Source organism: Neovison vison, chromosome 6 (assembly GCF_020171115.1).
Source record: "Neovison vison isolate M4711 chromosome 6, ASM_NN_V1, whole genome shotgun sequence".
Lineage (NCBI taxonomy): Eukaryota > Metazoa > Chordata > Mammalia > Carnivora > Mustelidae > Neogale > Neogale vison.
In genome coordinates this window covers 222,742,248-222,755,874 of record NC_058096.1, presented here as the reverse complement: position 1 = coordinate 222,755,874, position 13,627 = coordinate 222,742,248, and the positions used below count along the sequence as shown (strand labels likewise).

Genomic DNA, 13,627 nt, shown 5'->3' with positions numbered 1-13,627 from the left:
AGAACAGTTTTGCCAAGTAAAAATTGGATTACACATCTTGTTAATAAATAGGCAAATCTTTATGCCTCAGGCATCGTGCTAAATACAGGACTCGCAATTTCTCCCTCATTTAGGGACCGGCTCAGTCCGGGACGCGTCTGCCGCTGTGCGCAGGGGCTCGAAGAAGCCTCTCCGTCCTGCGGAGACACCGCCCACCCGCAGAGGGCGCTGTGAGTCCTCTCGTTGCCCCCAGAGGGACGATGGACCCTTGCTCCACCCCCGCGGCTCCTGGGACTTGTAGTTCCCAGCCGTGTGCGGCGCAGGCGCACTGCGGAGTCCGCCTGGGCGCACGGCGGGGGCGGCGGGGGCGGCAGCCGCGGAGCGTGAGTTAACCCGGCGGGGCAGGGGGCGCAGCCCGAGGGAGTTAGCGGGCGGGGGTGGCGTGGGGACCGCGTCTGCGTGGAGGGCCGGGGTGGGAGCCGGTGGCGTCCGAGCGCTGCGCGCCCTGTGGCACCTGCGCCCGCCCCGGGGCCGGGCAGCCGCTTTCCTGGCCAGCAGCGCCCGGCGCCAGGTGTGCGGGGGTCCCGGCGGGGGTCTGGGCGGGGTCCGGGCGGGGGTCCGGGCACGGGGCCTCGGCGTTCCCGGGAGGCGGCCGGGACCGTGGGCAAGGTCGCCCAGCTCCCAGAACCTTCCCCCGCGGGGAGCCCGCGTGCGAGACCCCGGGGGCGCGCGCTGCTGGGGGGGCGACAGCGGGTCAGGCCGGACTTGAAGCGAAACGCCGTGAACCTGTTTGCTCCTGACGGCGGAGCGGGGCTGGGACGCCCGGACGTCGTGCGGAGCCGGGGTCTCCCGGGGCCACTCTGCCTGTCCCCGGCCCCCGGGGCAGTGTCTGGGGACGTGGTGGCTGTCGTGCAGGGGAGCGGAGCGCCTGGCACCGACCGGGGTGCTGCTCGGACCCGCAGCGCGGGCGGCCCTGCCCCAGAGAGTGCCGCGACCCCAGTGTCCACAGCGCCCAGGGGAACGAGCCGAGTCTGATCCCGCTTACAGCTCAGCAGAATAACGTTCTCAGCGGGTCAGACAGCGCGAAGCAGGGAGCCCCACTGCCAGGGCCCGTGTCCCCTCCTCCCCGCTCCCACTGCCCTCAGGGTGTCCAGCGTCCCAGGGCCACCGGAGAGCCGCTCAGGATGGCACACGGCGTCTTGGGGCGGGTGGAGTCCCCGAATCCAGGGGATGTCTTCTGGGACTGGGGGTGATACCCGGGAACATGTGTCCTTGTCGCCCTGGGGGGGGTTCCTGGCATGGCGTGGGTGAGGTCAGGGCCTTGGCGACCACCGGTGCCCTGACCTTAGCCACGCCCCTAATGCGCACCCCGAGGAGGAGGATCTTGGAACCGCGGGAGGGCGGCGGTGGATTGGGCTGGGGAGGGCTGGGGGGTGCTGGGGACCCGGGCCCCTTTCCGGGAGCCGCAGTCAGAGTCCCCAGAGCCAAGACGGAACCCCACGCACGCAGTGTGGGGGATGGGGAGGTAGGGGCGTTCGGCCCCGCGTGAAGCTGAGGCGGGGACCAGGAGCCCTGCCTGTCCCGCCGCTGGCGTTTGTCGGTGTCCTCCGTGTCCTCGGCGGCTGCATCCCGGCCTGCGTGGCCAAGGCAGCAGGAACCTCTGCTCACGCATTCTGGAGGCCGGAGTCCGAAGTCAAGGGTCCGCAGAGCCCGCTCCCTCCGGGGGACGGAGGGGAGGACGCTCCCTCCTCCCCTAGCTTCTGAGGAGCGCTGGGTGTCCCTTGGCTAGGAGCTGTCCCTCGTCTCTGTGTCCGTTGCCGCATGGCCTCGTCCCTGTGTGTCTGTGTCTCCTCCAAGGACACCGTCCATCCCCGTGCATCAGGGCCCGCTCGACTCCAGGACGACTTCGTCACCGCATCAAATTTCCTGTTTGCAAAGAAGGTCACCTTCCCGCGTCCAGGAGGGTCAGGCCTGACCCCGTCGTACAGAGGACCTGACGCAGGGCGGGGCCGTGTTCCCTCGGCAGTGCCTGCTGGGGCAGAGCGCGTGTGTCCTGCCGGAGACTCACCGGGGGTGCGGCCGCCCCGGCCCCTGCCCCGCCCCCCAGACCAGGCAGGCCCAGTGAGTCTGCTCTCTGGGAATTCCGTGGCTCATCCTCTCTGCCGCCCCCGTTAAGGTTTCCAGCTTCTGTTCTCCTTTGTCTCAGGTCAAGTTCATAAATGGTTGGTAAAGAAGTTAGCGTCGCGGATCCTGTCCTCCTGGACAGCTTAACCAGCTCCGGGCCTTGCCGCAGTCCTCTGTGGTGCCCTTGGGGTGTGTCCTCCCCAGCTCTCCGTCCCCTTGCCGGCTGTGACACGTGTGTTCCACAGACACCGTCATACGTATTTAACTGCTGACAAGCTTTTCTCTTTTGTCAGGCCTGTTAGTGTCTTTTGTAATAGCTTTATTTAGATCGACCCGTGTACCTGACGGGTCGTTCATTTCGGGTGTGCGGTTCGGGGACGTATAGTCTGTGCACAGCGCTGGGCGATCACCGGGTCTGATTCTGGAACATTTCATCATCCCCCGAGAAACCTGTGAGCCGGTACCTCCCAGCCCTGTTCTGGCAAAAACGAATCTGCTTCCCATCCGTGGAGGGGCCTGGTCTGGGCGTGTCACACGTGTGGACTCACACCCCGTGGGGCCTCCTGTGTCTGGTCCCCTCCCTGCGCGTCGTGGGCCCGGGGTCCGTCCACACAGCACCTGTCGGGGCTACGGTTGTTTTTAAGGCTGACTAGCAATCCGCTGTGTGGACAGAGCACCCCGTTCATCCGCTGACAGACCTTTGGGCCACTGTGAGTCTCGCCGCCGTGGACGTCTGTGAACAAGTGTGTGTGGACGTGTGCTTCCGTTTCTCTCGGGCCGAGAGCCGGAGTGGGATCCCTGGGTCCCGTGTTAACCGCGTTTGACCATCTAGGGAACCGCCGGACTGTCTTCCACGGCGGCGGCCCCATTGTCCGTGCCCAGCAGTGGTGCCGGGGTCTCCATCTCTCCCCGACCTCCCCGACCCCTGCTCTTGCCTTTCCGACGCTAGTCGTCCTGCCGGGGCCGTTGGGTCTGTGTCTCCCCGATGACTCGCGGCCTTGGGCATCTTTCCGTGTGCTGCTCAGTCCTCTGGGTACCGCCCTGGCAGGAGTGTCTTTCCTGGAGCTCTGTCCTTGGAAGGGACTTGGGGTCTACGGAAGCGGCCAGCAGATGGCACGCGGGGTCCCCCGGGCCTTCCCACAGCTTCCCCTCGGGCTGGCTCTCGGCCCGGCTTCTTCGATCGTGTGAGGGGTCTCGTCTGAAGTCCTTTCTGGGGGGAGGGTGCTGTTTGTGTGCAAGGGTTAGTTGTGAATTAATGGCTGACTCGGAGCATGTTGCAGAGACGGGACCGAGGCCCCCGTACCCATCACCAGCTTCCCCCCACCGGCCTGTCTCGCAGCCGGGATCGCTGCCAGCGGGTTGGTACAGACCCGGCCCGCCGCGAAGGCTTAAAAGCACGAAGCACCGGTGTGCGGGGCCTGGGCTCGCCACGGAGCGCGGTTCTCTCCCTGTCCTGGCGGGAGGCCCAAGGTCGAGGTATCGACAGGGCTGATTTCATTCCGAAGTCTCTCTCCTTGGCGTCCGACAGCCGTCTTCTCCCCTGCCCTGTGTGTCTGTCTGTGTCCTAATCCTCTCTTCTTTTTCTTCTTTCTTAAAAAAGAGGTTTCATTTATTCGTTTTGAGGGGGAGAGAGAGGGCACAAGCAGGGGGGGCGTCAGAAGGAGAAGCAGAAGCAGGCGCCCCACGGAGCCAGGAGCCCGATGCGGGGCTCGATCCCAGGACCCAGGATCATGACCTGAGCCGAAGGCAGAGGCTTGACCCACTGAGCCCCCCAGGCGCCCCCCGGTCCACTCTTCTTATAAGGACACCAGTTTTATGGGACCAGGGCCCATTCCTAAAGACCTCATTTTTACTTAATTACCTGTTTACAAGCCATATCTTGAAAGACAGTCACCCTCTGAGGTCCTGGGGTTGGCACTTAAAGGTACGAATTTGGAGGGGACGCCGTGTAGCCCCGAACGACAGACACGTGCATACAGACCTGCGTTGGAGACGTGGCGTGTTTGGTTCTGGGCCACCCACGACAGAGCGAGTCACGTGCGTTGTTTGGTTTCCCGGCGCATATACGACTTATGTTTACACTGTCCCGGAGTCTGTCCGTTGGGTGTGCAGTCACGTGACGTCCAAAAATACCACGTGCGTGCCCTAAGTTAAAAATACCTTATTGCCGATAAACGCAGGCCGGCATCCGAGCGGCCCGGGAGTCATCATCGCTGACCGCAGACCGCAGACCGCGGTAACCCTGCAGTACGGAGCTCGGGCAGCCGCCCCCGAGGCATGGGGACAGGAAGCGAACAGCTGCCGTGGGGAGAACGGCCCCCGGGCTTGCTGGGCGCGGGGTTGCCCCAGACCTCGGAGGCCCAGCCTGAGGAGGAATCCCACGTTAGGTGTTCTTGCCCCACATGATTAAAAAAAGTCAGCCACCCAAGAGATGGACGCTGCTTCTGCTCTGTGATCTAGGGCACAGACTTTCCCCGATTTCCCCAGATGCCCCACCACCGTCTTTCTCGTGGCCCGGGGACCCCATCCAGGGCCCTATAGGACCTTTGGTGACATCGCCTCGTCTTCTCAGGCTCCTCCAGTCTGTGGCCGTTTCTCACACTTTTCTTGTCTTTCGTGACCTCGATGCTTTGGACAAGCATGGCCCGGTGTTCGCAGGCGGTCCCATGGGTTGAGTTTGTGGGGTCACTGGGGTCACGGTTTGTGGGGACGGGGATACCTGATGGCCACGCCGCGTCGCTGGTGACTCCAGCCTTGATCGCCCAGCTCGGTGGGGGAGGGGGCTGGGGTTCACCAGTTTCTCGGGTAGTGAGGTTCGGTGGGGGGGGCTGGGGTTCTGACCGGTTTCTCGGGTAGTGAGGTTACCGTGTCCTCCCTGACCCACAGTGTTTGCTGGGAGCAAGTCACTGAGAGACCCACACCGAGGGCGGGGTTGGAGGGAGGCGAGGCTCCGCCTCCTGGAGGACGGGCATGGACGGTTCACACGGGTGTTAAACCACGTGCTCAGAGGCATGACCGACGTCCCGCCTGTCCTTGGAGTCTCCCCAGGGACGGAGTGTGTGCGGAGTGTGACGGTCTTGTCTGCAGGGAGTGTTCTTGTCTGCTACTGGGGTGTTCCTGGGGTGATTTTCTGCTAATGGGGGGCAGGCGGGTTTTTTTGAAGTTTTCATCCGGGAATCCAGATCGAGCCCCTCCCAAGTGTCCAGTCAATGGCTCCCATTCCTTCCTCGTGAGTGTGTGTGAGAATTTCACCCTTACGCGTGTGTGACGTCACCCAGAGGGGGCAGGCCGCTCTCCTGTGGTGGGGGGGGGACTCAGTGGGGACCACTTTAGGATGTCGTCACTGAGGGCCTGCGCTGGGCACTCAGCACGCTGGAAACCACCTGTTCAGGCCCCGTGGCAGGGGGCAGGGACCTCCGGGTGGGACTGGGCTCTGTCCCTGACGCAGCGTGGCCAAGCGGGGGTTTGTGGCAAGGGAGCAGGAGGGGTCAGCGGGTGCGCAGTCGCCAAGAGGACACATCGGGGCCGGGGGCTCTGGCCAAACCAAAGTGATGGGGCTGGTGATGCAGACAGGCTGGGTGGCCGCCCCCCCCCCGACCTGGCTGGGGTTTAGAGAGACTAGCCAGCGGCTCCAGGAGGATCGGACACAGGGCAGGGGCTCCTGCTAAAACTGGGTGACGCAGACCCGAACTCAGAAGCCCAGATGCCATAGCCTGGCTGAAAGGAGGGCTCAGGGTGACCCAGCTTTGGTTGGGCCATATATACAGCAATATATTTCGGGGAGAGGGTCCGGGGAGCCGGACGGGCTGCGGGAAGGCTGCACAAATCTGAGACGTGCCCGGGGCCCGGGTGCCTGTGGGCTTCGGAACTGAGCCATCCCGAGTTTGAGCCTGGGTGGTCCCGCCGGGTTGAATGGTGTCCTCCGCAGAGCTCGTGTCCCCCGGAACCTTAGGATGTGAGCTTATTTGGAAATAGGATCTTTGCAGATGTTGTTAGTGAAGCTGAGGTCATATTGGAGTAGGTGGGCCTAATCCAAGGACTTGGTGTCCTGTTAAGAAGAGAGACACAGAACCGAGAGACAGCCACGTGACCACAGAGGCAGAGACTGTAGGGACGTGGCCACAAGCCCAGGGCCAGCTGGCATGCCCAGAACCTGGAGTAGGCAGGAAGGACCCTCTTTGGGAGCTGTTGGAGGCGGCACAGCCCTGAGACCTTGATCCAACTTGTGGTCGTAAGCCTTACAGTGTGGGGTCTTCTCTTTCAGTAGCCCCAGGACATTGACACAGACTGCTTTGCAATGGAATGGGTGCATTTCATAAGCTTCCAAGACCTTCGGTCTCTGTCCGAGCCTGGGTTAAGAAGCCGTGAAGGCCCATGGTCTCTGTCCTGGCTTCTGTTGACCACACTCTGTGCTGGGGGACACCTGCAGAGATCCCCGGGTCCAGGATTTGGGGGCTGGGGACAGACCTGGGCCTGGGCCTCACATTCTCTTCTCCTCCCACAGCTCTGCGGGCTCTGGAAGTTGCTTTCCCAGGAGAAGAGAATGGCTACTGGGTACCAGTCCCCCAGACTCCAGGTGAGTGGGGGCTTCGTCCGGCCCTGACGATGTCCTGGGCGTCCAGGGGAAGCGCTCCTACTGGATCTGCATGTCTTGCTATGTGGGAAGCGAGGGAGCACTGCCCGTGAGCCTCTGGGTCCCTGCGCATCGTGGCAGGGGTCAAGGTCCCTTCCTTTCTAAGGCTGGATCAGCCTTTTAGAGCCTGGGGACAGCTGCACTTGATGGGAAGCCGCCTGTTAGGGCACGAGCCTCAGGAGAGAGAGAGAGAGAGACGGGGAACGGAGGCCACCACCAGCTGGGACAGCACATCTGTGGGGAGCGGTAGGCAGGGTCCCTGTCCCCTAAGTCATAGCTTTGGGAACGTGATCCATGTCTGCGTCAGAAATACAGAGCAGACTGGCCACTTGGGTTCAGGTGGTCCCTCAGAGAACAAGTCCTTTCCTGTGGACGTTTGTGAGTAACCCTGATGTCCAGTCAGTATCTGTGACGTTGTCCGGTTGGGGCACCTGGGGAGAGGGCCTCAGTGTGCTCTGGCCCCCCACATCGAAGTCCTGGTCATCGCAGGCACACCTGCTTTCAGGCCAGCCTGGCTGCCCTTGAGGCAGGCAGAGTCCCTGGGGACACTGTGAGGTTTCAGCTTGGAGCCGGTGCTGGCCCCAGGATCTGTGAGGTCAGGGCCGCAGACAGCCAGCGGCTTGTCCCTTGGCAGCAGCAAAGCGGAGCTGCCCCAGGGCCAGACAGTGGCCCTTCTTTTCTTGTCTCCACGTGCACGTAAACGGAGCTGCTCAGACCTGGGTGGTCAGGCTGGGGGGTCCTGGTCTGTCCAGGCCACGCGGGATCATAAACCCCTTAGCAGCTCAGACCTGCGTCTTTAAAACCCCAATGGTACTTCTCCAGCTGGGATCATCTCTCTTTCCACGTTGCTCTCCCATAGATATAAGTCATAAAAATCACGAGTCACGGAGACTTGTTTTTAGTATTTAAAGAGCTTCCATTTTAACCTCACCAGGCAGCAAGAAGCCACGAACCTGTGTCCCACGGGGACCTTTTCCCATCTTCCCTGTCTGAGGTGATTCATTGGGGAATTACAATAATATATACATTTTTATTTATCATAATTTTAAATAAATAATATTTATTTATTATAAATATATTTAATAGGGGCACCTGGGTGGCTCAGTGGGTTAAGCCTCTGCCTTCAGCTCAGGTCATGATCCCAGGGTCCTGGGATCGAGCCCCACATTGGGCTCTCTGTTCAGCGGGGAGCCTGCTTCCTCCTCTCTCTGCCTGCCTCTGGGCCTACTTGTGATCTCTGTCAAATAAATGAATAAAATCTTTAAAAAAACAAATATATTTAAAAACCAGGAAGTGATATTTCACACTCATTTTTAATTGTACACCTGTACATATTAGCCACGAAGTTCGAAGCCATTAAAACCGTTTCCTGGGCGCCTGGGTGGCTCCGTGGGTTAAGCCTCTGCCTTTGGCTCAGGTCATGATCTCAGGGTCCTGGGATCGAGCCCCGCATCGGGCTCTCTGCTTGGCGGGGAGCCTGCTTCCTCCTCTCTCTCTCTGCCTGCTTGTGATCTCTCTGTCAAATAAATAAATAACATCTTTTTTTAAAAAAAGTTTCCCTTTTTATTTAATCACAGATTGACTCAAAGCCTTGCACTGAGTTCAGCAGGTGCAGGCTTAACCTGAGAGCCGTCCGGGAAGAGGGCAGGGGGGATGTAGGGGGGTGCCCTGGGGAGGTTGCAGCAGCAGCTGCTGGCCTGAAAAGGCCTGTTTTTTCCTACTTGACCTAAAGTTTTTGAAGAAGATTTTATTTATTTGAGAGAGCCGAGTGCACGCAGAGCAGGAGCAGAGGGAGAGGGAGACGATCTCCAGTAGACTCCACTTGGAGTGGGGAAGCCCAGTGTGGTACTCGATCCTTGATCCCACAACCCGGGGTTTGTGACCTGAGCAGACATCAAGAGCGGGACACTTGACCCACTGAGCCTCCCGGGAGCCCCCACTTTATCTAACTTCTGTGGTCCTGTGTCCTGACTTCCTTCTGGGTGGAAGAAACAGAAACATTGAACACTGGGGTACCCAGGTGGCTCAGTCCATCAAATGTCCAGCTCGTGCCTTCCGCTCAGGTCATGATCCCAGGGTCGTGGGATCAAGGATGAAGCCTGGTGTGGGGTCTCCCTGCTCCGCGGGGAGCCTGCTTCCCCTCTCCCTGCCACTCCCCCTGCCTGTGGTCTCTCTCTCTGTCTCTGACAAATAAATAAAAAATCTTAAAAACAAGAACAACCGATAGGCCACAGGTTCCAGTCCTGCCCGTGCACTGGTGGAGTCTGACCCTGGGCTGCCGCCCCTTCCAGGTGGGCCGCTTCCCTCTGCGCGGCGGCTGTGCACACGGGTGGAGGGGCCATTCTTGAGCGGAACTGCTGTGCTGTTTCAGGAGTCGCTGTCCTGGGCGGATGTGGCCGTGGACTTCTCCCGCGAGGAGTGGGCGATGCTGGGTTCTGTGCAGAGACAGCTCTACAGAGAGGTGATGCTGGACACCTGCGCCCACCTGGCCGCCCTGGGTGAGACCACAGCGCGAGTTCTCCCGCGGCTTTGTGCACGCTCGCTCCGCGTCCACGCTGGGTGGGGAGTGGGTTGGGAAGCGGGGTTTGTGGGGTGCACACTGCGGCGGTGGCTCCTGTGCCCGTGGGGCTCATGGTGCACCGGTCTCTTCCACACACAGAATGGCCACATTTCTCTGGTGTAGGATCGTCCGTGCTGCTGAGACGCATCAGGCCCCTTAGGCAGAGATAATGTCCCGAGTCCTCTTGGCTACAGAGTCATCATTAAAAAATTTCTTTGTGGTAAAATTACGTAGAACATAAGATCTGCCTTCTTCGTCCATTTTCAGGTGTACAGTTCAGCGGCAGTAATTATACTCAGGACGTTGTATAACCGTCAGTGCCCTTTCCAGAACCTTTTCCTCACCTGAACGAGAAGCCCCATACTCACTAGGCGGTGACCACCCCCCAGCCCCCCCCCCACCCTTTCCTCTCTGTCTGTGTGGACAGGACTCCTCTGGGGACTCCTGGGAGTGGGGACCTGCGGGATATGTCCTCCTGGGTCTGGCTCCTCTCACTTGAGCCCCGTGTCCTCGGGTCCCTCGGCACCGTGGCAGGGGTCAGGGTCCCTTCCTGAGGCTGGACCATGTTCCCGCCTGGGAATGGACCATATTTTATTTATCTGCTTGTCCATAGATGGACACCTGGGTTGTTTTGACTTTTCGGCCGCCGTGAACATGGGTGGGCAAATAGCACTTCAGTTCCCTGCGTTCAGCTCCCTGGGGTCCATGCCGAGGAGCGGAATTGCTGGGTCAGGTGGTGATTCTATGTTTACTTCCTCTAGGACCCTCCAGCTGTTTTCCACAGCACCGTCCAACCGGCCAAGTGCAGGGATTCCGATTTCTCCACATGCTCTCTGAGACTTACTTTCTCCTTTTGCTTTTTATTTTTTTTAAGATTTTATTTATTTATTTATTTGACAGACAGAGATCACAAGTAGGCAGAGAGTCAGGCAGAGAGAGAGGAGGAAGCAGGCTCCCTGCTGAGCAGAGAGTCGGATTTGGATGCGGGGCTCGATCCCAGGACCCTAGGATCACGACCTGAGCTGAAGGCAGAGGCTTTAACCCGCTGAGCCACCCAGGCCCCCTGCTTTTGCTTTTAAAAATAATCGTACCCGTCCCCCTAGGTGTGAAGTGGTGTCTCCCTGTGGTTTTGATTTGTATTTCCCTCATGGCTGAGGATGTCAAACATCTTTTCATGTGCTTGCTGGCCGCTTGTAGATCTTTCTCAGGGAACTGTAACAGCCACAGGTTTTTAATTAGGAAAATAAGATCTCCAGCTGGGTCCACACGTCCCCTCTCCAGTGTACTCTTGTGTCCCGCAGGAGCGTTGCAGAACCAGAGTTCCGATACAGGCGTTGACGATGGGGACAGCACACTTTCCCCAGCACAAGCCTCTCGGGCCACCAGCCCTTCCCCAGCGGTGGGGTGTCCACTCTTTCTACCAGTGGTGCCTTTCCACCGGGAACCAGGAGAAGCCGTGTGGATGGGGGCACGAGGAACTCCCCAAACCTCCTGTTCAGGTGAGAGCCAGGCAGGTATGTGCCATTGACTGGGGGTGACATCTTGGGGACGGTCCGAGATCTCTCCACAGAGGCCCGGACTCTGTCAGGAGAAGATTGAGGTCTTTGCTTGCACTTTCTCAGATGCCTTCGCTTCATCTCCAGCAACCTTGCCCTGTGCACTAGCTTCTGCCTCCCGCTGTGGGTGCGGAGAGGAGACGGCCCAGTTCTGTCGTGAAGCTCTACCACCTGTGTTTCTCGTTAGGCCTCTTCCCTCTCTGCTTTCTTGCGGATTCTTTCCCTCTGCCGTTCCCCTTCTCCCTCCTTTAGAGAGCCATTCCTACTATATGTACATTTTTCTCCCGTTTTTCATCATTGTCCTGCTTCTTACCCTGCTTCCTGTCCTTAGGATCTTCTCCTGTTTTCCCTGCTGAGTGCCGATATTTGAACATGAATTCACATGTGCCTTGCATATGTTGGAAGTACGTTTGTCCCACTGTTATTAAGTCAGAGTTTCTTCCCTCTCCCCACCTCAATTTATTTCAGATTTGGATACTAGTCTGAAAAGCCAAGAGTCAGTTTACAAGAAGGTGGTTTTGGAGGAAGAACCAGACGGTGGCATGGATGCCAGAGAGCTCCCCAGAGAAGACTGGGAATGTGGTCAACTTGAGAAGAACCACGAAGACCCCCGCCAGCTTCTGAGGCAAATGGCGTACGCCCAGGCGGAGGCATCTGCTGCAAAGGAGGCCACTGCCTGGCACGCGTTTGGGGAAACCTGTAGCACGAGCTCAGACCTTGTTTTATCACAAGGAGGTTTTAGAGGAGGTCGTTTCCGTGACCGTGATCTTGATATTGAGAGTTTGGTAGCCGATCCATTCTTAAAACATCATCGGGTGGGATGTTCAGACCGGAGGCCCCGTGAAGGGAATGAATACAGAAAAGACATCAGCCCAGACAGTGCCCTTGCTCAGCACGAAAGGACGGGAACTTGTGTGTACCCAGAAAGTGGGGAGTCATTTAATCATAGTATGGCTCTTACGACCCACAACGCGGCGGGGAAACCCTATGAATGCTACCAGTGCGGGAAAATGTTTAATCGGAGGCATTCCCTGAGTGAGCATCAGAGAATACATACTGGGGAGAGACCCTATGAATGTCAGGAGTGCGGGAGAGCCTTTACGCACAGCTCAACCCTCACGCGGCACCTGAGAACTCACACTGGAGAGAAGCCCTACGCGTGCAGTGACTGTGGGAAAGCCTTCAACAGGATTTCGTCTCTTACCCAGCACCAGAGGATTCACACCGGGGAGAAGCCCTACAAATGCAAGGACTGCGGAAAATCCTTCTGCCAGAGTTCTTACCTGATCTTGCACAAGAGGACGCACACTGGTGAGAAGCCCTACGAGTGTAACGAGTGTGGAAAGGCCTTCAGTGATCGTTCCTCGCTCAACCAACACGAGCGCACGCACACCGGTGAGAACCCCTATGAATGTACTCAGTGCGGGAGAGCCTTCAGCCAGCGGTCTTCCCTCGTGAGGCACGAGAGAACTCACACTGGAGAGAAACCGTACAGCTGTCCCGAGTGTGGGAAGGCGTTCAGCCAGAGCTCCTCCCTCATCACCCACCAGAAAACTCACACTAGTCAGAAAACCTACAAAATCATTGACTGCGGGAAAGCTTTCTATCAGAGCGGCCGCCTTCTTGGATTTTAGAGAACGCGTGCTGCTCTGTGAAGTGACTCGTAGCCGTCCACTACGGAAGCGGGGATGGGTTTTGCCCGTCTGATGTTCTCCTTGAAAGGAAGCAGGCATAGGCCACGTTCTTGAGGAGAAGCAGGGAGGTCCAGATCTGAGAAGGGGACCTTTACTGGGGAAAATAAACCCCGCGCCGTGCCCGGTGCCTGACGTTTTGGAGAGCACCGATGCACGTGAACGCTAACAGGCAATGCCATTTTGCTGCGAATTGTCGCATTGATTCAGTTGTTGAAACTAAAGATACGGTGTTTCCGCTTTTGTTTGAAAATGAGTATTTTTGTTTCAATATTTTACGTCGTCGTCCTGCCCCTGTTGGCCCCGCAGCTCAGTCCTACCTCGTTTCGTGCCCTGCTACGGCGAAGCAGAATGTGCGCCAACACAGAAAGAGCTTCGGGTGCCACGTGGAAAATGAAGCGTGCAAAATGGTGTGTGCGCTTCTGTCCAGGGAGGTCAGGATGTGTGTGCGAGGGCACAGAGGCCGGACAGGGATGCGGAGGAAGGAGCAGAATTTGTCTGTCAGAATTACCCAATCGTGTGTGATTTTTCCACCTTCTGCCCTTCCGTTTGGTAGTGCTGCAACGGTCTTGACAGTCAGTCGAAATCAGACGACCCCGAGGGATGTCAAGTTTCTTTGACCCGTCAGGGAGGACCGTGGCCGCCACGCTGGGGCGGATGCAGTGCAGTAGGTCCTGGGACGGGGAAGTGGAGCAGCCTAGGGTGGCCTGGGAGCGGTCCCCGCTGTGAGGTGGACCTGCCGGAGTGGGGACCACGAGCTCTAGTGTGCATCGGTGTCAACGTTCACTGGTCGCTTGCTTGCTCTGTTTCCAGCCTCATCCAGCTCGTACACGTGGTTCCTCGTTTAATCTGAGCAAGGCCGTGAGGTGGGAGCTGTTCACGTCGCTACATGACAGAAGGGGAAACAGAAATAAGGTAACTTGTCCAAAGTCAGACGACTGGAACGTGGCAGAGCCAGGATCTGAACCTGAACAGCTGGGCAAGGTGTGTGCCCCATTTGGGCGCAGGGGCGCGGGGGGCTGTGTTTTCTAAACTCTACCCTGGGAGCCCCCTGACTTCCCTCTGAATCTTCCCTCTCTGGGGA

The 13,627-nt window shown here is 58.7% G+C and overlaps 1 protein-coding gene across 1 annotated transcript in view; it reads left to right on the top strand.

The window, feature by feature from the left end:
* Nucleotides 1-349: 349 nt before the first annotated feature.
* The window catches only part of LOC122910270 (zinc finger protein 555-like), a 28,643-nt gene continuing 15,365 nt past the window's right edge, over nt 350-13,627 (top strand). Inside the window, exons 1-5 of the mRNA XM_044254922.1 lie at nt 350-362; nt 6,608-6,679; nt 9,108-9,234; nt 10,598-10,795; nt 11,321-12,483. Coding sequence (XP_044110857.1) covers nt 6,647-6,679; nt 9,108-9,234; nt 10,598-10,795; nt 11,321-12,483 — 1,521 coding nt within the window. The 5' untranslated portion in view covers nt 350-362; nt 6,608-6,646. The remainder of the gene's footprint in view (nt 363-6,607; nt 6,680-9,107; nt 9,235-10,597; nt 10,796-11,320; nt 12,484-13,627) is intronic.